The sequence below is a fragment of the Sturnira hondurensis genome, unplaced genomic scaffold, assembly GCF_014824575.4.
Source record: "Sturnira hondurensis isolate 20B ecotype Veracruz unplaced genomic scaffold, ASM1482457v3 Scaffold0021632, whole genome shotgun sequence".
NCBI lineage: Eukaryota > Metazoa > Chordata > Mammalia > Chiroptera > Phyllostomidae > Sturnira > Sturnira hondurensis.
In genome coordinates this window covers 17,665-45,662 of record NW_028094263.1, presented here as the reverse complement: position 1 = coordinate 45,662, position 27,998 = coordinate 17,665, and the positions used below count along the sequence as shown (strand labels likewise).

The following is a 27,998-nucleotide window of genomic DNA, read 5'->3' as shown; positions in this document are numbered from 1 at the left end:
AAACTGGGGACTAGGCCCGGTCTCTGTCCGCCATGTTAGATTCACCCCGCAGGGGTAGCAGCAGAGCTGGCAGCGAACGGTCCCTGCGGTGGCCTCAAGCGGCGCCCCCCGGGGGCGGGAAGCTGGTAAGTAAGCTGCTGCGGTTACCTGGGGGTTGGGTCACGTCTCACTGAGAGGGCTTGGGGAAGTTCAAAGGAGGAACCTTTCGTAGAAGAGGGGCGACTTTTTCCGCTTCGGGGGATAGCCGTTCTTTTCGGTGACTGGGTGGGAAGAGCCGTACTTGCGCTGAGGGGGCGGATGCCGGCCACGGCTCGGAACGGCCGGCTTCTGCTGAGGGAAGGCTGAGATTCACCGGCACAAAGAGGGCCTAGGCGAAGAAAAGGAGCGGGTCCTGAGAGGGTGGTGGCACTCTCTGGGACATGGAGTGCTAGGAAACAATAGCTGGGAGACTAACGTGAAGTCTGCGAGAAGGAAAAAAAATGACCACACACTCTCCTCGCCCCGTCCCTCTCTTTTTAAGGACCTCATGAAGTAGCCTCCTTGCTCAGGCACCTCTGGTATTAAAAAGGTGCCGTTTTTCTGTGTTGTCAAACACCCAGCTTTCCAGGTCACACGTTCTAACGTCAGGGATATCTTGTACAAGCCTCTGGAGGAGACAGTGACCAAAGCTCAGGTTCCCAGGCCTGCTTCGTCAAAGATTTCTGGTATCCTGAAAAAAAGCAACGTAGAGGAAAAGCTGACTTGTGCCAAGCGAAGGTGAGTCAGTGGCGTGAAGTAATTATAATGCCGTTGAATAAAAGCCGAAGGCCTAGGCGCCAGCTTCGTGATTTTATTGTCTTTAAACCTGCAAGGACAGATGGGCCTAGCCATAGCTTTGGTGTTCGCCAAGTTCAAGATATTTGCTCTCGCTATAAGAATTTTCACGTACAAGCCAAGCGGCATTTCTTTACGAAGATCTGGATATGATCCAGCTGAGCTAGCCTCCCCCCACTTCCTGTTTTCTCATCAGCCGACCAACTGGATGAGCTCCAAAGTATCTTAACTAATTTCCAATTGTGTAATTTGAGAAGTGGGGAGGAAGATTAGTTTTCTCGGAAAAGTGGGAAGTGTGTTCCTCGGAAGCGGAAAAGTTAAGACTGTTTCAGAGCCCCACTTTTCGGCAGACTGATTTCGTCACTTCATTTCCCTGATTGTTTTGCCCAAGATTCTGGGGAGCTGGCAGGGAATTCTTTCCAAGTTTTAAGGACCTCCAAAACTGCGTTCCGGAGGACTAGGTGTCAGCAGGATTGCTAGAAACCGGTATTACTATTTTGGTGGTGAACTTGACTCTAGGTGGAGACAAAGAATGACAAGAAATTGGGGGATAATTGTTTCCGGATTTAAAAAAATCCTTGATCCTCAAACCTTCAAGGTCCTTTTAAACGACCTTGTGTTGTTTTGAATTGTTTCACAGGACAGTACTTAACGCTGTGTAAAAACGAACTATTTTTGGTTCTAAAGACTGATTTATCATTTGAGTAACATTTTCAAAGAACTTGCACACACGTTTTTATTTGATCCTTATGATAACATTGTGAGGTTGTCATACTCATGGGGGAGATTAAATCTTCAGAAGTATTTGTTGAATGTATGTTTGTGCAGTTTACATTCTCTCTAATGTGTTTTCTCTTGCTCTTCCTCTCATCTCTAGCCCCACAACATGGAACCACAGGTTACACTAAATGTTACTTTTAAAAAGGAAACTCAAAGCTTTTTGGTTTCTGATCCAGAAAATACAACTTGGGCTGATGTTGAAGCTATGGTGAGTGTTAACTTTTTTTTAAAAGATTTTATTTATTTATTTTTAGACAGAAGGGAAGGGAGGGAAAAAGATGGAGATAAACACCAATGTGTGAGAGAGAAAACATTGATTGGTTGCCTCTTGCACGCCTTACAACTCAGGCCTGTGTGCCTTGATGGGAAGTGTCGATCTTCCAGTTTTGGGGACAATTGCCAACCCACTGAGCTACACCAGTTGGGGCTGTGTTAACTTTGTTTTGTTTCTCCATCCTTTAAGCATAGGTTTTCCCCCCCTCCCATTCCTGCAAAGGTAGCTATTTTTAGCAGTGTTGTTTCATAGCTGCAAAGTCATTATGATGATCATTCTGAGCCTTTTGGAACATTATTTTTGATAAGGATTCAGTATTCATATAGGAGATGTGCCCCAGTAAGGGCAATATTCTAATAAATATTACAATATTTAACTCTTAAATTTTAGAGTTAAAAATTAGAATATTAAACTCTTCAAATTTCTTTTGAAGCGTTTAGAAAGGAAAGGTAAAGTTATTAAGAGAGATAGAACATAGAAAACCTATTAATTTTAGAAACAGTCTGAGGAATGACTTGGTGTGGGCCCCACCCAAACCAGGCCCCAGAGGAATGTTCTCTCGCCTGAGAGCAAATATGTTCCTGTGGTTTGTGAGCCATTTAAGATAGAACTTATGTTTTGCAGGCCCTGGTTGCTTGCTTTTATTGCTAGGTCACAGGTTATTTCAAAGTTGAGCAGAAAGAGTTTCTACTGGTGCTTAGACAGAAGCTCAGGGTTCTGGGGGTTGGGGCAAGCTGGTTAATGCTTTCCTTCCTCTTCGTTTGCCCTTTGTACTCGTGTTTGGTTTGCAGTTGTGAATATTTTACTTCCTGTGTAACTGTTTATCTAACAAAACCCTTTGGTTAAACCTGCTTTTACCTGATTAGTAAAGACCTTTTAACTGCTTGTGTGTTATGGCAAGTGAAAAAAAAAGAAATCATGGAGAGACCGCAAACTATAGTCCACTCCAGCCCTCTGTCCTCCAGCAGATAACTTCGTTACACTGTCCCAGACAGTACATGGGTATCCAGAAAGTTGGATCTGGTTTGTCAGATGATCTGAAAATCAAACAGTTATTCTTTTCCCTAGTAGTTAAATTAGCTAACAGCTTGCCTTTTTTCTTTATTGTAAATGCTACATTATAAAAGTGTAATATGTACCCATTATAAGTAGAAGTGAAACCATCCAAAAAAGTTAATATTCCTCTATTGCCCCCCTCCCTCCATCCACTGTTCCCATCTCTTTGGGATAATGTTAACATCTTTACATGTTAACATCTTTATGTGTATTTACCCACATTTTCCATGTTCATACAAATATCATGCTTGGATCATATTATAAACATTATAGTATGCAGCTTCCTTTTTTTACCCAATAGTTTTCAATGAATAGATAAGAATCCAAGTTCATTTTTTAAAAAATATTTTATTTATTTATCTTTAGAGATGCAGGGAAAGAGAACGAGAAATATCAATGTATGGTTGCCTCTCATGAGTCCCCTGCTGGGAACTGGCCTGCAACCCAGGCATGTGCCCTGACTGGGAATCAAACCGCGATTGTGTGGTTCGCAGGCCCGCACTCAATCTACTGAGCTACACCAGCCAGGGCCCAAGTTCATTTTTTAAAGCATAGATTGTCCATAGTATTATCATATTGTATTATAATTTAACCATCCCTTATTGAAAGATTGTTTGTTTGTTTTTTTAATTGAGATATAATTGGCACATAAGTCTCAGGTGTACAGCATAATGATCTATACACATACTGTAGTAAGTCAGTCTAGTTAACATCCATCACCAGACATAGTTACAGTTTTTTCAACTGGAAGTTTGTACCTTTTAACCACCTTCCACCCCCTGCCTATGCCTATCACAGTGTTTTTCTCTGTGTCTGTATTTGGTTCTTTTTAAGATTCCACATAAGTGAAATCATACATTATTTGCCTCTCTGTGTCTGACTACTTCACTTAGCATAATGCCCTCAAAGTCAAAAGTTTTTTTGTTTTGGGTTTTTTTTTAATGTTAATGTATTTTTAGAGAGAGGGAAAGGGAAACAGAGAAACATCAGTGTGTGGTTGCCTCTTACACATCCCCTACCTGGCTGGCAACTCGGGTGTGTGCCCTAACTGGAAATCGAACCAGTGACCCTTTGGTTTTCAGGCCAGCACTCAATCCACTGTGCCTCACAAACCAGGGCTATTCCCCACCCCCCACCTATAAAATAAACTACAAGGAATTGCTGTTTGTGTGTAACTTATGCACTATTCTGTAGGATAAAGTTCCAAAGTGGGATTAATGGGTCAAAAGACATATGTTAATATTTAATGAATACTGCTGGGTACTTTGCAAAACACTTGTAGCACGTCACAGAAATATAGTAACCTAAATTTTTGACAACATTGGATGTTATGGCTTTATTTATTTATTTATTTATTTTTTGGCCATTCTGTTGAGATGACATCTCACTGCTTTAATTTGCATTGTTTTGACTACTATTAGTTTAACATCTTTATTCATATATGTTAGGCATATCTGATTTCTTCTTCTATGATATTTCTGTACACTTTTGCCCACTTTACCTGGGTCGTTAATCTTTTATTAGCAGTTTCGCAGATGCTCTTTGTGTATTGCAGATATTAACCTTTTGTCTGTTTTAAGTTGCAGGTATTTTCCCCAGTCCATTGTTTGTGTTTTGACTTTGTTTATGGTGTTTTTTAAATATTTTGTTTATTTTTAGAGAGGGCAAGGGAGAAAGAAACATCAGTGTGGGGTTGCCTCTCACAGGCCCTCTGCTGGGGACCTGGCCCACAACCCAGACACTGCCCTGGACTGGAAATGGAACTGGCAATCCTTTGGTTTGTAGGCCAGCGCTCAGTCCACTGAGCCACACCAGCCAGGGCTATGGTATTGTTTTTAACTGTATGAAATGTTTACTTTTTATGCCCATTCTTTCTTTTTATGACATTCAGGTTTCTGTTACAAACGACCTTTTTGATATTTTGATCATAGATTATGTACATTTCATTTGCAGGTCAAAGTTTCCTTTGATCTGAACACTATTCAGATAAAATACCTGGATGAGGAAAATGAAGAGGTAAAGTATATTATGGCACCTATTGCCAGAAACTCAGAATTAGGGATCTTATCTCAGGACTGGTCAGGGGCTCAGAAAGTTTAGAATGCTGCTTACCTCATTTGTGTAGTGGTTTAAATGTATTTGATAATTGCATGCTCCAAGCTGACTGGTGACATTTGAAATTGAGAAATTGGGAAGCAGCGTTGAAGAAGAAAATTTGAGAGATAACTTAAACTGTATAGTGATTTTAAGTTTTAAGTATATCACAAGTTGCCACTTAGTTTATAATAATACAAATAATAATGGCCAGCCTTAAGTAGTTAACAGGGTGTCAGTCTAAAAACAACACTACGCATAGGTAGGTACTTTATTATCGTTGCTATTTACCTGTGAGGAAGCTGATGCTCAAGAGAGGTTAAGTAACTTGCCCAAAGGCACAAAAGCTTGGAAGAGGGGTTCAGTCCATACCTTCTGGTTCCAGAGCCCAGGCTCCTAATTACTATGTTATGCTGCTGCTTGATGTACCTGAAATAAAAGAGGATAAAGTAGTTAGGCAATAAAGTTTCTTAATTATTAGTTACAAGTAGCTCATGGTACTGGAAAAGCTGAACCCCTGACCTGAGATTTTGCACCTATCCTGTGAGGCTGGTCCTAGAAACCTGTTAAGTTGTGAGAGGGTTATAATTCACTGTTGTTGTTTTTTTTCTTTTACAGGTATCCATCAATAGCCAAGGTGAGTCAAAAGCCTTCATCTGTTCATGGGTGTATGCATTTCCATATACACTCAATCTTGCAGTATTCATTTTTTAGAGTAGAATTGGGTAGGCAATAAATTGACATTGCACTCCTTCATCCATGGGTATTATGTTACCTAGCGGATTTTTATTTTAGAGCAGTTTTTATATATCAGGAGATGCCTTTCGTTGGTGCCTAAGGACAGCTTTAATGGGAGGTTCTCTTATATTTAAGATGCTAATCTTCTGAAAATATGCCTCCCAGTTCAACACATATAACTTGTTCTCTGGTGTCGCATTTGTCTCTGATTTGGTGTATATGTAAATGTCAATTTATAAACAAGTGGTATTCTGGGAGCTGATTTGTAAGATTCAGAGGTTGGAGTGCACTTTCCCACTGGAACAATGTTAAATTTGAAGGTTAGGTTCCCAGGCTAGCCTCCAAAAGCTTATTTAAGCCAGCAGAAATGGTAGTATCGACACTGTCCATGAACTTCCCTGAGTCCTGAGCTTCACTAAGCCTAGTATACGGGAGCTGGGTAGAGGTTTCATGACCGGAAGCTTCAGTAGCAAAGAGAGGAATTTAAAGGGGAGAGCTAACCTCCAAGTGGCGTCTGTTCGCAAGGTGGTGAGAAGGGAGTTTGTCAGCAAAAATGTAGTAGCTGTTTATACGTAAGGAATGTAAGCTAAGAATTCTTAAAAGTCGGGATTGGCTGTACTTAATAGAACCTTTTGGGCTGGTGAACAAATATCACAGTATGCATTTTTTGTCCTTTTAGGAGAATATGAAGAAGCACTTAAGGTAATGGTTTTTGCACCTTGTTTTCAAATAACTTAAAAATATTATAACTAAAACTTGAACCCGAATTCCTTTAGCCATGGGGAGAAACTAATGAATATAAGCAGAGAAAAACCTATTTTTAGGGAGACTATGATGAATAGGGCATACCACTCAGCAAAGGGAAGGTCCTAATATAAAGGGTTTTTTTTTTTTTTAATTGGGCTGCTTCAAAGTTTATTTATTTTTTATTTTTTATTGATTTGAGAGAGAAGTACTGATTTGTTGTTTCACTTATTTATGCATTTATTTGTTGATTCTTGTATATGCTCTGACTGGGGATTGAACCCACAACCTTGATGTATTGAGACAATGCTCTAACCAACAGAGCTATTGGCCAGAGCCCTAATATAAAGGGCTCTGTTTTCTTCAGTTATCATTCTATCTCATTTCCGGTCTTGGTGCTGCCATTTAAAAATATAACAAAACTCTGGAATGGTGCTTTCTGGTTGACATTTCATCTTCTTCATTCACCTCGATCCCCCTATAGAGTGTTGCAGTGTAATGTGGAAAAGCATCCAGTTGTACACAGTTTCTTGTTTGTCAGTGATGAACTAGAGCATTCCTCAAGGTCACTTCTTGAAGGTGTGCCGACAGTTCCTTCATTCCCACCTTTGTAATTACGTTTTTTCTTCAAAGTGTGACTGTCCTCGTGAACTTTAAGTCCAAGACTAGGCTATTTTCCATAATCACTTTTGGTCTAGGGAGGGAAAGGCAAGATTTTTTTCACTGGGAGCTGGATTTACCTTTTCTGGTCTAAGTTGCTGTTCTGAGTGACACTTGTTTCGATAGCTTAACCAGTGTCTTCTTGGTTTTTACTCAGAAATCCATATTTACCAGCTAATCTCTTGATTTTGGATATTCGGACCCTTCCCTACATACTTACAGTCAAGATACTCATTTATGTTAATAATTTCTCGTGCTTCATAATTTCCCCATGCCCCAATTTCATGTAGTCTTCCTATTTCCTTTGCTTTTAAGCTATTTCAGCATGCTGTTCCCCCAAACCCCTTCAATTTTATGTATCTTTTCCTGGTTGTCTTTTATCCTGTTACCAGAAGTTATAGTAGTTTCATTTTTAAAGTCTTCTGAGATCTTCAAAACTAATACCTTTCCCACAATCAGTTAGTTTACCTTGGCAGAAATCTTGGACCTCGGGAGTCTAACTTTTTTCAGTTATATTATTTTTATATAGTAGTACTATTTAATACTTAAGGTCCCATGTTTATATTTAGATACATTTTCTTAAACAATTTTTTTCTATAAGCTTTACCACACATTTTACTATAAGCTTCTTGACTTATGGTCTAAAATGGTATTTGGCAAACTATACCTAGTGGGCTGGCCATATATTTTTATAAATAAAGTTTTATTGGAACACAGCCATATTAGTTTCTTATGTATTGTCTGTGGCTGCTTTTTTGCTATAACAGCAGAGTTGTGACAAACTGTGTGGCCTGTAAGCCTAGAATATTTATTATGTGGCCCTTTAAAAAGTTTGCTGATCCCTGATTTAAATAATATCTTTCAAAATTATTGGCCATGGAATGTCTTAAAATGAAATCTTAAGAAGCCTTGCCCTGGCTGGTGTGGCTCAGTGGATTGAGCCTGTGAACCAAAAGGTTGCCAGTTCAATTCCCAGTGAGGGCACAGTGCCTGGCTTGCAGGCCAGGTCCCTAGTAGGGGGTGTGTGAGAGAGGGGGTGTGTGAGAGGCAACCACACATTGATGTTCTCTCCCTCCTTACCCCTCTGTCTAAAATAAATAAAATCTTATAAAAAGAAGCCTAATGTGTAAAATATTGAAGAATAGCTCTTGTCACTGGGTGACAAGTTGGGGAAGCTAAAACTTCATGGAATTGTAATTGTTTGGACACTGGAGTACCTTCATGGAACCTCAAACGCTCCTTGAAGTAGTTTTCAAAATAGGATTTTTAAGATGTTCTTTAAAAAGGAGTGACCACTTAAACATGGTTTCCAAAACATTATTCTTACTGGGAAAATAAACACTTCACTATATGATATAACTTGAAGTGTCTCAGGTTCTGGTAGTCTGGTATTGACTTTTTTGAAAAGTTGAGATTAAAATCCATAAAGGAAGACCTACATAAAATTCAATTAAACAGAAAAGTAGTAACACAGTTAATTTTTAAAAAATCTCACCTAATAAAGTGCTGCACTAAAAACCTACTTTTGTGTTTTTAATTACAAAACCATTCCTAGTTAACATTCTTGGCAAAGAAACAGCAGGCTGACATGATATGTCACTTGATTTAATTAAACAGATGTTTCTCAGCGTAATTTACCACACCTCTTCTGTTTGAGTGTCATTTCTTAATTCATTTGAAAATTTTTTTCAATTATAGTTGACATACATTGTTATATTAGTTTCAGGTGTACACCCCAGTGATCAGACATTGTATAACTTACTAAGTGATTGTCCTGATAAATCTTGCACTCATATGACACCATACATAGTTGTTAGAATATTATTGACTACACTCCCTGTGCTCTACTTTACATCCCATGACTATTACATAACAACAAATCTGTACTTCTCAATCTCTTTACATTTTTCACTCGTTCCCCAAACCCCCTTCCATCTGGCAACTGTCAAAATGTTCTCTATATCTAGCCCTGGCTGGTATAGCTCAGTGGATTGAGCCCCGGCCTGAGACTCAGACGATCGCGGTTCAATTCTCAGTCAGGGCACATGCCTGGGTTGCAGGCCAGTTCCCTGCAGGCCAACTCCCAGCAGGGACGCACGAAAGGCAACCATACATTGATGTTTCTCTCCCTCTCTCCTTCCCTTACCCTCTAAAGATAAATAAATAAAATCTTAAAAAAAAAGAATTATGAGTACATAAAACACAGTTTATAAAAAAAAATGTTCTCTATATCTATGAGTGCTTCTGTTCTTGTTTTGTTTTTTAGATTAAATTGTTGGTAATGTATTTGTTGCTATTTTATTGTTTATGTTTCTGCCCTTTTTTCCTCCTCCTTCTTAAAGAAGACTCTTTAACATTTCATATAATATTGGTTTGGTAGTGAACTCCTTCAGTTTTTTCTTGTCTAAGAAGTTCTTTATCTGTCCTTCTATCCTTTTCCCCCCCCTTTTCCACCAAATGGGTTTATTCAGGTATAACAAAGAATTGCAGTTCTGGACATCACGGTCTAATGGTCAGCCACACCCAAGTTGAGGAGACAAAGGAGAGGACTGGTTTTGTTTCTTTAAATTGGTTTTAGAGGGAGGGAGAGAGTGAAAGAGAAAGAGAAACATCAATTTCTTGTTCCACTTACTTATGCATTCATTAGTTGATACTTCTATACACTCTGATGGGGAACTGGGATTGAACCAGTGATCTTGGTTTACGGGGAGGACACTCCAGCCAAAAGAGGTACTGGCCAGGGCAGGACTATTCTTTTGAAAGGGGGTGGGGCTGTTGTAAACAGCCCTCTTTGTTGTAAACAAAGAATTAATTGGAGGGAACTGGGAGTTGGAAGTGTCACAGCTTTTCATTGGCTGAGCTGGAACAGCCTCATTGGTCAAGTGGTTGCTGTGCAGGAAAAGATCCTCCTTTCTGCTGGAGTAGCTGAGCAGAAAAACTTCCTTTATTCATTTTTTCTTGTCTTGGCCATCTTTGGAAATGTTTCTTCTATCTAGAATTCTCTGCATCCATTCAGGGCTTCAAATATTAGCTCGTTCTTTTTCAAAATACACATTGTCATTGGATTCTAAGTAATAGCTTGGCTGGGTAGAGTAATCTTGGTTGTAGGTCCTTGCTTTTCATCACTTTGAGTATTTCTTCCCATTCTCTTCTGACCTGCAAGGTTTCTGTTGAGAAACCAGCTCACAGTCTTATGAGAACTCCCTTGTAGGTAACTAACTGCTTTTGTCTTACTGCCTTTTTTAAGAAAATCACCTGAGTACATGCTTATTGATCTTGAGAATGGGGAAGGGACAGAGAGAAATAGCAATGTGAGGGAGAAATGTCGATCAGTTGCCTTCTCATATGTGCCCCAACCAGGGACCGAACCTGCAACCTAGGCATGTACTCTGATCGAGAGAAGGACCTATGAACCCACAACGCCTTGGTTTATGGCATGACGTTTTAACCAACTGAGCCACACTGGCAAGGGCTCTTGCTGCTTTTAATATTCTCTCTCTATCTTTAACCTTTTGCATTTTAATTATGATGTGTCTTAGTGTGGGCCTCTTTGGGTTCTTCTTGTTTGGGGCTCTGTGTGCTTCCTGGACTTGTATGCCTATTTCCTTCACCAAGTTATGGAAGTTTTCTGTCATTTTTTCAAAGAAGTTTTCAGTTTCTTGCTCTCTGACTTCTCTTTCTGACAGTCCTGTGATGCAAATGGTGGTATGTTTGAATTTGTCCCAGAGGCTCCTTATACTATCCTCATTTTTTTCTATTCCTTTTTCTTTTTGCTGTTCTGATTGGGTGTTTTTAGTTTTGATTTTTATTTTGCTTGCTTATCTTCCAAATCTCTGATTTGATCCTCACTTTCATCTCCACTGTTGATTCTTTTAATGTATTCTTTATTTCAGTTAAATGTGTTCTTATAGAGTTTTGTTCTGTTTTTTTATTCGGGATGTGTTTGTCTCCTCATTTTGGCAGCCTCCTTGTGTTTGTTTCTGTGAATTAGGTAGAGCCGCTACATCTCCCAGGCTTGGTAGAGTGGCCTGTTGTAGTAGGTGTTCTCTAGGTTCCTGGCACAGCTGCCCTGATCACCCAGGCAGGGCAGTCACGGTGTTCCCCCCTCCCTGTGAGAGCTGTGTATGCCCCCCTCTTGTAATTGAGCCTTGATTGCCGTTGGCATGTCAGCAGAAGGGATTTACCCCCAGGCCAATCACCTGCAAAGGTTGGCTGTGATCGCCTTTCAGCTGTGTAGCAGCATACCCCCCAGAGCAGGACTTAACCTCTGTGGGACTCTGGTGCCTGCTGAGTTTGCCCCTTGAATTTGTCACTGATGGAGGTGGTGGGCTGTGGTCTAAAGCTGTCCACTCTGTGAGCTGGTTCTGGGGCCTCCCAGGAGGTGCAGGCCAAGGTCAGCTGCCACCTGTGTTCTGCCCGGAGCCACCCGACATGAACTACAAAGCGATCTGCAGATGGCTGCTACTTGTGCTGAGCTTAGAGGTGTCCAGGAGAGGCCAAGCTGTGAACCAAAGACTGGGGTCAATAAGCAGAGATATGGGGCTCACTGAGGCCAGATGTGGCTCGCTTAAGAGATTAGGAAAACCTGAAGACTGAGCCAAGACAAGCCATTTGTATGGAAAACCCACTGGAAATAGCTTAGGTGGGCCTGAAAGTTGGGTGGGGTGGGGCAAACAGTATGAAGCAGGTTGATAGAGTCTCAGATATGACCCCCACCTGCCAGCTCTGTGGGGAGAGGGCTCATCAAAGGAACAATTGCCCCTACTGACCCTTTAAGAGGAACTTCCTGGGACTCCAGAAGCCCTGTGTTTCATTCAGCCACAATCCCCACTGTTTTTTACAGCCAGAATTTATGGGGATGTCTCTTCCTGGCACTGGAACCCTGGGCTGGGGGGCCTGGTATGGGCCTGGGATTCCTTGCTCCTTATTGGGGACCTCTGCTGCCAAGATACCCTTCCCAATATTTATCTCCCACACATGGGTCTGGGACCAGCTGTTTCATGTCTTGGCCTCTCCTACGAGTATCAATGTGTCATCTAATTTTTTAAGATTTTATTTCTAGAGAGAGGGGAAGGGAAAGGAGAAAGAAAGTGAGAGATATCACTTTGAGAAAGAAACATTGTGTGTGAGAAAGAAACATTGATTGATTGCTTCTCGTGTGCACCCTGACTGGGGATCGAGGAGGTAACCTCTCACTTTGTGGGATGATGCCCGACCACCTGAGCCATGCTGGTCAGGGCTGGCTGCTGCTTTAATTTCCTAGTTGTAGGAGTTTTCATGCAGCCAAATTTCAGGCAGTGCTGAATGATGGTGGTTCTGTAGTTTAGTTGTAATTTTAATGTGTTGGTGGGAGGAGGCAAGTATTTCATTTATCTACTCCGTCTTGACCAAAAGTCCTATTTGAGTGTCTTTGAATTTTCCTTTAGAAAAGAAATCACACAATATGTTTCTGTTCCATAACATGTGCTCTCAGATGGCAGTTAAGCAGGGAAACCAACTGCAGATGCAAGTCCATGAAGGCCATCGTGTGTTTGATGAAGCTCCAACCCCAGCTGTAGCAGAAAAACACCCAGTTTCCAGGGCAGGGAAGAAGCCACTTGCACATTATTCTTCACTGGTGAGAGTCTTGGGAGCAGATATGAAGACCCCAGAGGAACCTGCAGCACAGGTATGAAAAAAATGGACCTTTCTCTACAATTATTTTTCTTTCTTTTTTTAAGATTTCTTTCTTTCTTTTTTTTTTTTTTTTAGAAAGAGGGAGGGGAGGAAGAGAAACATCAATCAGTTGCCTTGTGCCCCCCAGTGGGGGCCTAACCCACAACCCAGGCATGTGCCCTGACCGGGAATCAAACCCACAGCCTTTTGGTGTATGAGACAATGCTCCAGCCAAACCAAGCCACCTGGCCAGGGCTCTGTCTGACTTTTTGAAACTGGTAACAGTGGTAACCTTTGGAGAGGCAGGTGAATAGAATGACACAGAGACTACTTTTCTCTTATACTCCGTCATACTGTCTCTCCTTTTTTATCACGTTTTATTTGACCAAAGCTCCCCAAAACTCAATACATTTCAGGAAAATTATTTTAAATAGAAATAAAAAGTAATTTTCAAGATTTTGATTTTGTTTTCTTGTGGCAGTTTCCACTTGCTCCCTGTGATGCAGACCAGCCTCAGGACGAGCCTCCGGACTGGTTCACACGCTACCTGGAGACAGTGAGTGTTCCCTGGGGCTTGGGTTTTAGCAGCAACATGTGAGAGATGTGGAAGAAGTAGAAAACCAAACCCAAATGGCTGCTGCCTCTGGTAGGTAATAATTTCCAAACTAGAGTAGTTCCAGTAGAGAAAGCTCTCAGCCTTTGCAGTGATGTACCAGAAAAAGAGTATGTTTAATTCTAAGGATATGAGGGAGAGGGACAGATCTGTATGCTCAAGAAGGAAGAAGTTGGAAATTCACTCATCAAAAGGATTTCTTGGGGTTTGTTTCTTTTTAAACCATTTTAGCTGTGGGAGGAACACACTTTCTTTTGCTATGTTTCTGTTCATTCATTCAGTAATATTGTCTGTTTATTATGTTCTTATATCAAAGCACAGATGGTGAGGTTTCAAGTCTATTTGGTATCTTCATGCCTTTCCCAGTATTGGACTGAGGGGTTTTCCCACCCCACCCCAACCTTCTGTTTTGTGTTCTAGTTCAGAGAGCAAGTGGTTCAAGAAACTGTTGAGAAGCTTGAACAGAGATTACATGAGAAGCTTGTCCTCCAGAACTCATCCTTGGGTTCCTGTCCCTCAGAGGTCTCAATGCCTATTTCAGAGGAAAAACTGTTTTTGCCAGAAAACCAGTTCAACTGGCATATTTCCTGCAGCAGCTGCCAGAGGAGGATCTTTGGTGTGCGCTACCAGTGCAGGTGAGCAGTCGCTGGGGAATGCAGAGGTACTAGTAGACCTTAGAGTGGGCCTTCCTGGCATTCTGGGGAAGTGATGGAAAACTGTATGTACTCTTATCTCTGAGCATCAGGTATAGCAGCTCTGGATCAGAGACAGCTATTCTTCACCCACAAGGAAAAATAACTGCCCTGACCAGCATGGCTCAGTTGGTTAGAGCGTAGTCCCATAACCAAAAGGTCGCCAGTTCAGTTCCCAGTCTGGGCACCTTACCTGGGTTTCGGGCTTGATCCCCAGTTGGGACATGGGCACAAGGCAGCCGATTGATGTTTCTCTGTCACATCAGTGTGTTTTGTGGGTTTTTTTTCTCTCTCTCCCTTTCCCTCTCAAATGAGAATAAATAAACCTTAAAAAATAAAAGAAAAGAGCCCTGGCTGCTGTGGCTCAGTGGATTGAGCACAGGTCTGTGAACCAAAGGGTCACCAGTTTGATTCCCAGTCAGGGCACATGCCTGGGTTGTGGGCCAGGTCCCTGGTAGGGCGTGTGTGAGAGGCAACCACACGGTGATGTTTATCTCCCTCTCTTTCTCCCCACCTTCCCCTCTCTCTAAAAGTAAATAAATAAATAATAAAAGAAAGGGTATTTGAATAACTATTCAGACTGTTGTGTTCAGATATGCATTTGAATTAACAGAGCCAGACAAAATTACGTTCCCCCAAAGTTAGATTACCAGAAATTGTCTCTCTTCTAAATACTTTAATAGCTTATTTCCTCCCATAGATTTTCCTTTGAAATAGATACAGGTTAAATGTTACTGTACTCATTTTATTAATGGGGAAAACTGAGACATGGCGTGTTTGGGTGGCATGCTCAGGTTACCACCTAGCTGGTAACAGAGCAAATGTGGAGGTCTGGTCTCGCGTCTCCCCACCTCTGGGGCTTCCCACAGTGCCCTTTCTTTTCCTCATAGTCTCTGCCCCTCTTACAACATCTGTGAAGACTGTGAATCGGGGCCATATGCCCATGACTCCAACCATGTCCTGCTGAAGTTGCGGAGACCTGTTGTGGGTTCCTCGGAACCGTTCTCTCACTCGAGGTTCTCTGCTCCCCGCCTTCCTGCTGCTCTGGAACAAGCCAGGTAAAAGGCATATACATGGGACATGTGTTCTCTGTTTGGCCTCTTGGTTCTGGTGACAGGCTGTGAATCACAAAACTACAAATACAAATAGTCTGCTTATTTCCTGCCCATTTCTAGTTGATGTGCAGTGATTGGGACAGTTATCCAAAGGTAATGAAATGGAAATGAGAACTGTAGAAAGAGGTTAAGAAACTAAACTATATGCTTGAAACCTATATAACTTGATTGACTAGTGTCAATTAAAAAATGAAAAGAAACACTAAACTAGAAGCTGACACTAATGGAGAACTCAGGTGGCTCAAAATAGCTTCTGGATTTGTGAGGTTTGTTTTTAATACTGTTCTTTGTTATCTCACAGGCTCCAGAAACAGGTTGACAAGAACTTTCTTAAAGCAGAAAAGCAAAGGCTGCGAGCCGAGAAGAAACAGCGCAAAGCAGAGGTCAAGGAACTGAAAAAGCAGCTTAAACTCCGCAGGAAGATTCATCTGTGGAATTCCATCCATGGACTCCAGAGCCCCAGGTCTCCTTCGGGCCGGCCCGAGGGCCTGCTGCAGTCCAACACCCTGATGTAAGCCTCGAGGTCCAGCCCTCTAGGACTGGAACTTCAGCCAGTTTCCCTCATGTTTATTTGTGGCTCTAACACCCAAACGCTTAAAATTTCTCCTTCTCTGATTCGAACATTTATTTTGACACTTCCTTTGTTGCCTTCTTCAGAAAGATAGGCACCAATAAGGTCCAGAACTGGTGGTGTGACCGCTTTTCACTGGAGGCAATCTGGATTTGAAACAAAAGGAGCAAATATTTTAAGCCTGACTCTCTGGCTGTTTTATTTATAGATGCTTTTAGTTATTCTCATCAAAGCTTTTTAGTTCAAGAATCAGATCTGTCTTCTGTTTGTAAAAAATGTTGTGAGTGTTACTTAAGTCAAATGCATTAATCCATCCTCAGGAGTCAGAGTCTCAGACTGTGGTGTTCGTTACTTAGAACCATCACATCCCACAGCAGGTGACTGAGTGTCTGAATTTCTGTTCAGGCTCCCCTTGCAGCCCTGTGCCCCAGCTACACCGACCCTCAGTGCAGCATTCGTGGATGAGAATTTGCCTGATGGGACTCACCTTCAGCCAGGAACCAAGTTTATCAAACACTGGAGGATGAAAAATACAGGAAGTGTCAAGTGGAGTACAGACACAAAGGTATTTCTCCCACAGAAATGTAAAGGTGAAGTGATTTAAAGTGACCCACTGCTCAGCTGGCAAGCTTGCTTTCTTTCTCTTGTCACTGTTCATTTCAGCTCAAGTTCATGTGGGGAAACCTAACTATGGCTTCGACAGAAAAGAAGGATGTTTTGGTTCCCTGCCTGAAGGCTGGCCATGTGGGAATTGTGTCTGTGGAGTTCATTGCCCCAGCCTTGGAGGGAACATATACTTCCCATTGGCGTCTTTCTCACAAAGGCCAGCAGTTTGGACCTCGGGTCTGGTGCAGTATCATAGTGGATCCCTTCTGCTCCGCAGAGAGCTCTGATAACATTGAAAAGGACATGATCAGCCCAAGCAAAACTGATGATCTCACCTGCCAGAAAGAGGTGAGCATTGGAAGGGGTGACCAGAACTAAAAAAGCCCACTCACAGCTGGTCTTTCTTCCAGAAATCTAGAAAGGCTAGCTTTACCACCCTCCCCTCCCCCCTAAAAAAAAGCGTACGTTGGGTCTTGTCCTCGGGGTGGAGCTTTGCTTGTGTACCCTTAAGATCTGGTGCAGGCGACCTCCATGCTTTTGTATCTCTTTGTAACGATGCACTGCCAACCTCTTTGCCATGCTAGGGAAAGGAGGGCTGCCTGGCTGGCCTGTGAGCTGCTGGACCGATGGCTTTGCTCCTGAACATTCGTCTCTCCTGAGTGTCCCTTGCGTGTGTTCCCTAAATACTAATGAAGTCTTGCCCTAGTTGTTACTTGGTGCAGGGTTTTGGGGGGGGGGTTGTGTTTTTTTTAGTTTGGGGGGGTTTTTTTGAGGCAGCTTCTCTGTATTGGGCACTTTTTTTACAATGTTTACTGTTTAAATTTAGTTACGTGGTGGTAGTGTCCTAGTTTTGACTATTGTTAAGAGGGTAATCTAAGTAGTTGTCATTATGAGAAGCTGAGTAAAAGGGGGTGAATAAGTTAATTTTGTACTATTTTTGCAACATTTCTCTAAAATTATATTAAAACAAGTTTAAAACGTGAGGGGCAGCATTGTTTGTCAGCTTGCCTCTCTGAGTTCTATTGAAGGGCCTAAAATTTGTCCTAATGGTTTTTCTCTGTAGGAAGCTTTTCTTCTGGCTAAAGAAGAAGTTCAGCTTGGTGAAGCAAGTGAGCAGACAGAAGACAAAAAATGTTGCATCTCACAGAAGACAAAAATTGTTGCCAGCGAGAGGGACCTCTACATCCCATCTGTGGACCTTTTAACTGCCCAGGTGGAAAATTGAGCACTTTTGAGGGGCAAGGGACAAATACTGGGGAGGGAGTTCTCACCTTGTTGAAGGGAAGGTGATATAACCAGAGACGTGCCCAGAATGTAGAGAGATGCCCACTGTGATTCAGTCTGATGCATCAAATTGCAAGGAGATCTGTAGAAACAAGTTTTTAAACTAAATGTTTGTTCTCCAAATTGGGAACCCATTCTTGTGCTTCACCACAACTTCCCTTTAGTTGCCTCTTCATTTCTGCCTATTGGTTCTCCTTCACCCACACTGTATTTTCTCTCTTTCCTGCCATTTGGTTATTTGAACATCTGATGTCCATTTAACTCCCTTGTTTTCACTTGACTGGGGTGAGGCATGACTTTGGGCAGAGTTTACTCTAGAGTAATGTGGAGCTCAGTGGCCGGCAAGGCCCATGAAGACAAAGCACAGCTCTAGCGTGTGCCACCTAACGTTGTCCCTCTTTCCCCAGGACCTGCTGTCCTTTGAGCTGCTGGATATAAACATTGTCCAGGAGTTGGAGAGAGTGCCCCACAACACTCCTGTGGGTAAGAATGTCCCTCAGTCCACCTTGTTTGTTTCATTAACAGGCACAGAGGAACCATTGCCTGTATCTGGTGGTAGTTTATTCTTAGTAAACAGATGGCAAGGAGGTCTCCCGCAGTGTGGTACTAAAGCCATGCCCATGTGTCCATTTCCCCTTTTTTCCCTGTTGTCTCTCCGGCAACAATTCAAGTTTGTGTGAGTCCTCTCCACCATAAAGGGACTCTCATCTCTATTTTCCTCTAGATGTTTGTGTCCCTTTATTCCTTTACATTCATGTTTCTGTCTTGGAAATGCCTTTTGGACCAAACAACCATTTATGCTCCTTTCTGCATTGATTGATTCACTTGTCTGAGATACTCGCCTAATAGTCTGGAGAAGTTCTTTACAACAGGTCTTGACACATCCCTGGGTTTATTTCAGCCCTGTGGGAAGCAAGAAGCCTGTGAGCTGCTGCTTCTGGACACTGACTTTGATGACATGATGCGTTTTCTTTGTTGATGGTTCTCCTGTCTTCGTTCTCCAGATATGACTCCCTGCATGTCTCCTCTGCCACATGACAGTCCTTTAATAGAGAAGCCGGGCTTGGGGCAGATACAGGAAGAGAGTGAAGGGGCGGGAAGTAAAGCACTCTCTGGTAAGGGGTTAAGTGTTTGTGAAGTGCTTGCATCCTCCCCTTCCATATCACACCCTATTTTGACGCATACCCCTCCTCCCAACTAACCTTACCTTGGTGTGCAAGTGGGTCTTCTGTAGCACCTCGTTTTTTAAAGCCTCTTCACCCTGGCGTGGCACGGCCAGCGGCTGTTCCTTGCCATAGTGTCAACACGGGTACACACCTGGAGAAAGGTTCTCAACGCTTTAAACACCCAGTAGAGACAAGATTCATGTCTTTTCAGATTCCACGGCATCAGCAAAGGGGAGGGCTGAGAATATTATTACTTCAGTAGAAGAGGCCGAAGATGACCTGAGCGGGACCCAGTTTGTGTGTGAGACTGTAATCCGATCCCTCACCTTGGACGCTGCCCCAGATCACACCCCACCCTGCAGACAAAAGTCTCTGCACAGTGAGTGTCTTGAATTCGGGCACCCGGAGGGTGGTGCCTGAATTGCGGTGGTCAGACCTGAGTAGATAGAAGCGCTCTTCTTCACCGACAGTGGAGACCTGGTGACCTTCGTTACAATTCAGATCGTGGTTGTTTCTTTAGGTTCTACATACTGTACTTAACCGTTTTAATTAGTTTTGGGAGCAAAGCAGCCATCATAACTCATTTCTGTACTGACTTGGGGACAGAATTATAGCTGCAGGCCATGGAGGAGCAGCAGCTAGTGCAATAAGGGGTCTTCCTGAGCGTTGACGAGAGCTCCTTAGCAGAGACCTCCATGCGCAGCTGAATTGTCTCCTTTCTCCAGTGGCCACAGTCCAGGGAACAGTGAGTGTGAGCAGGAGTACTGAAAGAAGTTTGTCGAAGTTAAATACTACAAGAAATTTCTTTGTAACAGAAAATTGTAGATACCAGATAGGTAGAGCCAGTACAGTGTATTTCAGGAACTATACAAAAATTCAAATTTTAGTGCATCAAAATGATATGGGAAGATACTGTTTTTGTTTATTGTATTTAAATTTGAATATTAGGTACTATTTGTCTCACTTTTGTTTAAAATACACATATAACAAATAAGTCCAGAAGAACTTAACACAAAATGTTCATACTAGTATCTCTAGGATTATGTGGTAGGTACTTTTTTCTCCTTCATCCTTGCCAATTTTCCACCATGACTGCTTATTAATTTGCAAAGAGGAAGAAAGTAGGCATATAGTCCTACAATACCCCCCACCTAACATTTTCTGTTTCTATAGCACTGCAAGCTAGTCTGTCGGGTTTGACCCCATCTCAGTATACTAAATGTTATGTGAAGAGGAAAAGGGATGGGGCCTCCTTGTTTTAAGATTCATAGCACTCTCAGGCGCCTGCTTATCTCTGCCTGCCTCGTTTGTGGGCTTTGGTTCTGTCCAGCTGTGCGTAGGCTTCAGACTTAGAGTATGGTCGTGATGGGGTTCCAGCAATGACCTTCCCTCTGAGCTCCCCTCTCCTCTGGCTCTTTTTTTTTTTTTTTTTTTTTTGAGAGAGAGAAAGAGGAAGGGAAGGAAAGAGGGAGAGAAACATCAGTGTGTGGTTGCCTCCTGCACGCCCCTAACTGGGGACCTGGCTCACAGCCCAGGCATGTGCCCTGACTAGGAATTGAACCTGAGACCCTTTGCTTTGCAGGCCTGTGCTGAATCCACTGAGCTTCACCAGCCAAGACTCCTCTGGCTTTTATAGTTGTAGCTCGTGAGCCACAAGGCTTTACCAGATAAGGGGAACTCCAGGGGCTGTTTTTAGTTCATGCCTTAAAATTGGTTGCTTTTATCCTTTAGTGAAATTTGCCTTACCTGAAGAGGGACCACTTGGAGATGAGAGAGAGGAGATGGTTCATATCACTGAGGAAGAAGCTGTTGCGGAGGAGGAGGAGGAAGATGAGCTCAAAGATGAAGTTCAGAGTCAGTCCTCTGCTTCTTCAGAGGATTACATCATCATCCTGCCCGAGTGCTTTGATACCAGCCGCCCCCTGGGAGACTCCATGTACAGCTCTGCTCTCTCGCAGCCAGGCCTGGAGCGAGGAGGGGCTGAAGGCGATCCTGGGGTTGAGGCTGGGCAGGAACCAGTTGAGGCTGGGGAACGACCCCCTGGAGGGGGAAACCAGCCCCAGGGGCACAGCATCAGTGACATCCTCATGACCTCACAGACTCTGGACACAGTGCCCCTAACCCCAGAGGTGGTGGGGCCTCCACCACAACTGCCCAGGTACCATCTATACCCCCCAGCTGGCTGTTCTTCAGAGGTGAAATAAAGAGAAAGGAATCAACTTGATCTCAAAATCTGCCCCTCCTCCCACCAGCATGGGAAGAGACTTTCCCATAGTAAAGCCTGAATTTAGATGAATAAACGTTGTACTTCCCAGTATTTGTGGATTCTGTATTCAAAGAAATACTTGTCTTAGTTAATCTTAATTATCCGAGTAGCATCTGTCTACATGTTGTGGTCACCGAGGGCCAGGGTGTTAAACACAAGCTCCCTGTCCCCTTCCTCTCTGTTCTGTTGACTCGTGGGCAAAGGTGGCGGAAATGTGTCTCTCCTTAACCCCATAGAGTATAAATGGGAAGTATAATCCATCATGGAAAGACAGTATACTGTAAAACCAGAGGCTATTTTTAATGCTCTACTGGATTCTACATCATTGAGCTCTCACAGGATGGAAAATGGTGGAGCCTTGACTAGAATAAACCGCTCTCCCAGGGAGGTGTCGCCCTTTATCAGCACCAGGTGCAGGGGGAGGTGACAAGATGCCGCCAGTCTTCCTAGCTTGACTGTGGCTGACCAGGAGAACCAGAGAGAATGAACCCTTCTCACCTGGTCCCCAAATTCAGACATGTGATCTGGACCAGAAACGTGAAGCTGCTGTAAAGAATTTGGCACTGCTGTGCTTTGTGTACTGTGTCCCTGCCGTTCCCGCAGGTGCCCCTTCAACCTCCTTTCCGTGTTGTGTCTTTCCGAAGGAGCCCTCCTTATGCGCAGCTTCCTGGCTCCCCAGGAGTGGATTTACCAGTCACCATGCCAGACGTTTCTGCAGTCCCTGAGCAGATCGCAGGAGGTAATGAGCAGGCTGGGCTGCAGCTCTTTTCCTGCATTCTTTTTCTGATGGAAACCAGGTAATAGGCACTGTCTTTGTGATTCTTGGCAGTTTTTAGAAACTTGCCCTTTGACTCACTCTGTGTTCCTCTAGCACAGTGTTTATTATTAAATGGGACCTCACAAAGGTGAGCATTGTGCTGTGGTAGAAAAACACAGGCTTTGGAGCCAGACCAGCCTGGGTTCTAGCCCCAGCTCCATATTTCCTCACTGTGTGACCTTGCCATGGTTTGGCAGGTTCGGGACACCTGCAGGTCTGTTTCCTTGTCCACAAAACAAGGAAAATAGCACCTTGAAGTTGTGACCAGACCCTCAGAAGTCACTTGGCACTCTACCTCAAAGACCAAAAAAAGGACTTAACTAATAAATCAGTGCGGTAGGGTCACAGAACTTTTCCAGCAAACCAGTCACCTTGCATTGTGTTCTGGACAGTTTCTCCTCATGCCTTAAACCACCTGGAAAGGTTCCTAAATATTTTACTTAAAAAACGCTTCAAGCACTGTGACAAGGTTGCCACCTGCCCCAGTGGTAGCCTTGCCAAGCGGTAAGGAATACTGGGTGCTGTGCATGCTGCATCTAACCAACAGCTCTTTTGTTTCCAGAGCCCAGAGGCTCATCAGGACTTGTAAACAGCAGACAGAAGACCTATGACCACTCAAGGTAACTGGACCTTGTGCAGCCGCAGGCGGATACCCAAGTGTTGCTTCTGCTTAAACAAGTCTCTCGAAGCGTGTGTCGCTCAGAGAGCAGAGGAGAGCCGCCATTCCTCTTTGTTCTTAATTCTCCTAGAGCTTGTGAGCAGTGCCGAACAGAGGGCTAAAGCTGATGTTCGGAGTGTTCGCTTCCACGCTGGAAAGGAGTGCCCTCAAATGCAGCCCACTCTCTGCACCAGAGGGGAAGGCAGGGAGGGCGAGCCCACTGTGCATCTTAGTACCTTTTTCTTAGACACACCTGCTTTTCTGTCCCAGTCATCTCAGACACAGCTGCCTCTCCGTCCCAGTCACCTCAGAGCCTTGTCAAGGTGGGCTCCTCCATACAGTGTCCACAGAAACTACATTTTCTTTGGGAGGTGTGTCCTCTGAGGTGATGGTGGAGCAGACAGGTTGCCAACACAGTGCTGTGCCCTTGAGCACGTTAGTTTTCGGCTGGGACTGGAAGCTGGCACGGTCACCAGAGTTGGGAGTGTTCTGCAGTGTCCTGTATCTTGCGGCAGTGGAACTGGGCCCTACATTCAGCCAAGATTTGTAGCTATGAAATTGATGTGAAAACAGTTACATTCTCTTCTACAACCGATTTTTTCTCAAGGAGGTCTCATTTTAAGGATGAGAGTTTAAGGTTATTTTGTAGGAAGGTAATGAATGTTCGCACTTCTTTAGGGGGATAACGCCTCTTTCCTTCACAGGCACCACCACCACGGAAGCGGCATTGCCGGAGGGCTAGTGAAAGGGGCTTTGTCAGTTGCTGCCTCCGCATACAAGGCCTTGTTTGCTGGACCACCAGTCACTGCGCAGGTCAGTGCCTGCTTTATTTTCCTGGACCGTGTCCAAGTCGCTGGGGAGAACAGCAGTTTCTGTCCGCGTTGGAGAGTAGCATGGCATCGTATGAAGCATAAGCTTTAGGGTTAGTCTTCGGTTGACACAGTTTCGCCACTTTTCTTGCTGTGTGACGTTGGCCAGGTCTGTTGAGGGAGGAAAGGCAAAAGACCTACGTTTGTTGAGGAGCTATTATGTGTAGAGAGCTCTTCAAGTGCTGGCACTACCAGATGATAAGGCTGCAGTCCTGCTGTAGATGGTGGGAAGCAGGTAAGGTAAACAGGTGCTCACAGCAGAGTGTGAGGTGCTGTGTTGGTGTTCCCGACAGCTGCCGATGTTCTCTCAGCCCGATGTGGGCCGCTGGGCCGGTGCAGGAAAGACTCCCTGGTAGATGGTGCCTGAACCAAGTTCTAAAGGAAGAAAATAAGTTTGCCAGGAAAGAGAAATAGGAAGGGCATTGTAGCCCAAGAGCAGCATGTAAAAAGACTTGGAAGTGTGAGTCCAGAAGGTGAATGTGGGCTAGGAAGAGTAAGAAAAGGCCTTAGCTACACAAGCAGGAGCTGTGTTAAGTGGTTTGGAGTTTTATTTGAACACTGGAGGGAGGAGCCATTGAAGAGTTTTAGGGAAGTAATTAACATGGTCAGATTTGTTTGTTGTTAAGTTATTTTAGTGTGGAAGCTGGTGGAGCTGGGAAATCTGTTTGAGAATCTATGCGTAGGTGGAAAAGGGGGGTAAAAGAGAAGTAGACAAATGGCAGAACTTGGAGACTATGATTAAATGGCTAGAAGTGAAGGTTAAATCCTGAGTTTCTGATTTAGGCAATCAGTAGTACCATTCATTAAGAGAGGAGGTGCAGGAAGAATATATTTGGGCAGGAGGAGAAGAAAATTAGGTCAGTTTGGGTGGTGCTGAATTTGAGGCACATCCAGGTAGAGTTATCCAGGGTGCTGTTGGGTATATACATCTGGGTCATGGGGGAGATTTGGCCTGGAGTTTAACGTCATTTGTATACAGGTTATAGCAGGAGCCATGTGATTGGATGAGATTTTCCAGGAATAATGGGGAAAGCAAGAAGCAGCCTTTAAGGATCATGGAAAGAAGGAGGGCCCCTTCAAAGAAAAGAGTAAGAACCTGGAGGCAAATGAGGAGAGAGTTCTGTGCTGGAGCTTAGGAAAGGGTGCCTTAATGAGGAGGACATGGCCAGCAGCGTCAGAAATGGGAATGGGGGAGAGGACTTTGACAGTGCAAGAATGTCTCGCTTTAAAGTAGCTGAATTGCTTGCCTCAGTTGATGAGAGCATCATCCCTTTACACCAAGGTTGCAGGTTTGATTCCCGTTCAGACCACATACAAGAATTAACCAATGAGTCAGGGCACATGCCTGGGTTGCAGGCGGGTTCCCTGCAGGCCAACTCCCAGCAGGGGACGCAGGAAAGGCAACCATACATTGATGTTTCTCTCCCTCTCTCCTTCCCCTCTAAAGATAAATAAATAAAATTAAAAAAAAAAAAGAATTAACCAATGAATGAATAAATAAGTGGAACAACAGATCAGTGTTTCTCTTTCTCCTTCCTCTCTAAAAATTAATAAATTTTTAAAAAGTAGCTGGATTACAAAGGGAAAAGAAAGTGAAAGCTTGGATACATAAATAAGTCATAGGGAAACATTTTTATTTTTTGAAGATTTATTTATTTTTAGAGGGGAAGGGAAGGAGAGGAAGAGAAATATCAATGTATGGTTGCCTCTTGTGCGTCCCCTGCTGGGAACTGGCCTGCAACCCAGGCATGTGCCCTGACTGGGAATCGGACCGCTGTTGTTTGGTTTACAGGCCCGTGCTCAGTCCACTGAGCTACACCAACCAGGGCTGAGGGAAACATTTTTAAAGATGGGCAAACCAGTAGCGGAGATTAACAATCAAGATGGGAGGAGAATCAGTAGAAAAAGATTTCTGAGCTAGAGGTTATGAAATACAAAGCAAAGTACACTTGGGAGGATCAGTTTGGCAAGAAGGATGGATAATTCTGAAATAAGAGGGAAGACGGGCATAATGATTTACATGTAGAAGGAAATGGCAGACACTGTGTTTAACACATTTACATACTTTCCCATCTTATTACTATCAACAGCCCTGCAAAATAGGAAGTATTCTGTCGCTCCGTCTTCATAAAGAAGGAGAACTGATACTCAGTACAGTTAGTGAGTACATGGAAGGGGTCAGGGTGTTTGAAGTGTTAGGAGGGCTTAGGAAGGTTGCGTCTACCACAATGCCTGGCCCAAAGAGGGAGTGAATGAGTATTAGATCCCTCTTACCTGGATCACTTCTATGAAAATGGTAATACCACAATTATTAGAATAACAGTCAACAATTACAATTAAAAAAAAAACCTTTGGGCCTGCGAACCAGATAATCGTGGTTCGATTCCTAGTCAGGGCACATGCCAGGGTTGCAGGCCAGTTCCTGGCAGGGGCCAGTTCCCAGCAGGGGATGCATGAGAAGCAACCATACATTGATAAAAATAAATAAATACATACATACATACATAAATAAATAAGATAAAAATAAAAACCTAGAAGGTAACGTAGGATGTAATTTTGCAGGCAGTGTTTTGTCCAGCTCTTTTGCATGTCTGAGTAAATTCCCCATACCAACTTCCAGTAACAGTTTCTTCGCCTGCTTGTATTTGTCCCATCCTCAGAATCACCTTTGTTTTCATAGGGCTTCCAGAGCTCGTTTGCATCCTTTCCTTCATGAAGCCAGAGAATACTTCCTTCTAAAAGTCCCCTCTGAAGCCTGCTCCTCCTAGTTCTTGAGGACAGTTCATTAGTTGCCCTTGGAGAACAACCCACACCTCCTACAAAACAGGGCCTTCCCATTCTGACCCCTGGTAGGCTGTTAGTAGCATGCAGACAGGAGTGCCGTTCCCTTGTATCTAATCTAGTATTTTGATTAAGTCTGGAGAGATTAGTATGACTTAAATTATATAGAAAATGTTATTCTGCTTTTCTCGACTCCACACAGCCAATAGTTTCTGAAGACCAGACAGCAATCCTGATGGCTCATCTCTTTGAAATGGGATTCTGTGACAGGCAGCTGAACATGAGGCTGCTGAAGAAACACAATTGCAACATCCTGCAGGTTGTGACAGAGCTCCTCCAGGTCAACAACAATGACTGGTACAGCCACCGCTACTGAGGAGTGACCGCATATTAAATACCCTTGCCTGCTGCTCAGAGACGATCTGTATTGTCTTTGGGGTGTGGGGGAGAAGCCCTTGCTTATTTTTGATCTGATGAAGCTGTGTAGAGCCCATCACTGAATTGTCCAGACAATACCTGTATGACAGTATTTTTTGGAGCACATGGAAGACCAGAACATGTTTTCACTTCAGACATTTGATGAGTAGTAGGAAGACAGCTTTCTGGTTGATTGGGAGTAGAACTCCTTTCTCCGTTTTAGTGCATTGAAGAGTATAACTTGAACTTCCTATACAACCATTTTTCTTTCTGCTTGTATTGAAGTTGAGTATTTTTCTTGGTTAACGTGGATGTTTTTATGGGGTTATATGTTAATGTCAGTTTTTAAAAGAAATTAACCCTGAAAGTTGTTTTCAAGAGTTACTCAGAATTTCTTTGCCCGATCCCAAGCCTCATAGTTATGTGGTATTGGGATGATGCCCAGAGCACGATATGAGTGTTTCTCTTCCTCTCGCTGTCAGAAAGGCATTTCCCTGCAAGACTTAGGAATTGACACTGTCGTATTCTGAAGAGCCCGTTAGCGAACCTAAGAGCATCTACCTTCTGGGTCTGCGCGCTGCAGTGAAAGGGGGAGGTGTTGGTAGTGTGCTACTAACTAAACCGCCAGCACCTTCCGAGCAGTGTCTGTTACAACCCTGCATACACCGTTCCTTTATTTAGGGGAGAAAAAATTAGGTAGTGTGAAATATTTTGCTAATCCTATAGAGGAAAGAAAAAAACTTCTATTAAAGGAAAAGTAAATTTAACTGTCACTTTTTTTCCTTACGTGAGAGCAGATCTTATTTACAGTAGTGGGGGAAAGGGAACAGAAACAGGTGAAAAGGGAAAGGCAAGGCTCCTGCGTTAATCTCAGGAAAGTTCAGGGGTGGGCACATACATGTGCGTGAGGCACCAGAAAGCCTGACGACTTCATGGATGTTCGAGATCTGTTCGGGGTACCCATCCCTGGGGAGCTAGGACAGGGAGAAGAGGGTGGTGCTTTGCAAAACTTGGTTAGGGGCAAACACTGGAAAAGTTTTGGTTTAACACCAGGATGAGTGAGGAAGAGCTTGCTTCCTGGGGTGCAGGTCCTCACTGTTTTCAGAAGAGCCTTGGGTACAGTTGGTGAAGAGAGATTACAAAAAAACACTAAGAGAGCCCTGGCTGGTGTAGCTCAGTGAGTGGATTGAGCACACGGGCCTGTGAACCAAAGGCTCGCAGTTCAATTCCCAGTCAGTTCAATTCCCAGTCGGGGCACATGCCTGGGTTGCAGGCCAGTTCCCAGCAGGGGACCCAGGAGAGGCAGCCACGTTGATACTCTCTCCCTCT

General features: G+C 43.5%; 1 protein-coding gene across 4 annotated transcripts; it reads left to right on the top strand.

Moving 5' to 3' along the window:
* The first annotated feature begins 11 nt into the window (after positions 1 to 11).
* On the top strand, positions 12 to 27,816 carry NBR1 (NBR1 autophagy cargo receptor). Of its 4 annotated transcripts, XM_037033499.1 has the most exons (23): positions 36 to 125; positions 600 to 756; positions 1,205 to 1,274; positions 1,689 to 1,801; positions 4,877 to 4,939; positions 5,636 to 5,654; positions 6,435 to 6,457; positions 12,633 to 12,827; positions 13,296 to 13,370; positions 13,848 to 14,062; positions 15,010 to 15,177; positions 15,536 to 15,745; positions 16,211 to 16,370; positions 16,469 to 16,759; positions 17,475 to 17,624; positions 18,103 to 18,178; positions 18,700 to 18,810; positions 19,073 to 19,240; positions 20,593 to 21,019; positions 21,772 to 21,866; positions 22,507 to 22,564; positions 23,307 to 23,415; positions 26,455 to 27,816. In XM_037033499.1, the coding sequence occupies exons 4-23, from the start codon at positions 1,700 to 1,702 to the stop codon at positions 26,626 to 26,628; spliced, it is 2,889 nt and encodes a 962-aa protein (XP_036889394.1). In that variant the 5' UTR covers positions 36 to 125; positions 600 to 756; positions 1,205 to 1,274; positions 1,689 to 1,699; the 3' UTR covers positions 26,629 to 27,816. The 4 variants fall into 4 exon arrangements, with proteins under 4 accessions (XP_036889395.1, XP_036889392.1, XP_036889394.1 ...); XM_037033498.1 differs by lacking the exon at positions 1,205 to 1,274 and having other exon boundaries at positions 1,691 to 1,801; XM_037033497.1 differs by lacking the exons at positions 600 to 756; positions 1,205 to 1,274 and having other exon boundaries at positions 13 to 125; positions 1,691 to 1,801.
* The last annotated feature ends 182 nt before the right edge of the window (positions 27,817 to 27,998 follow it).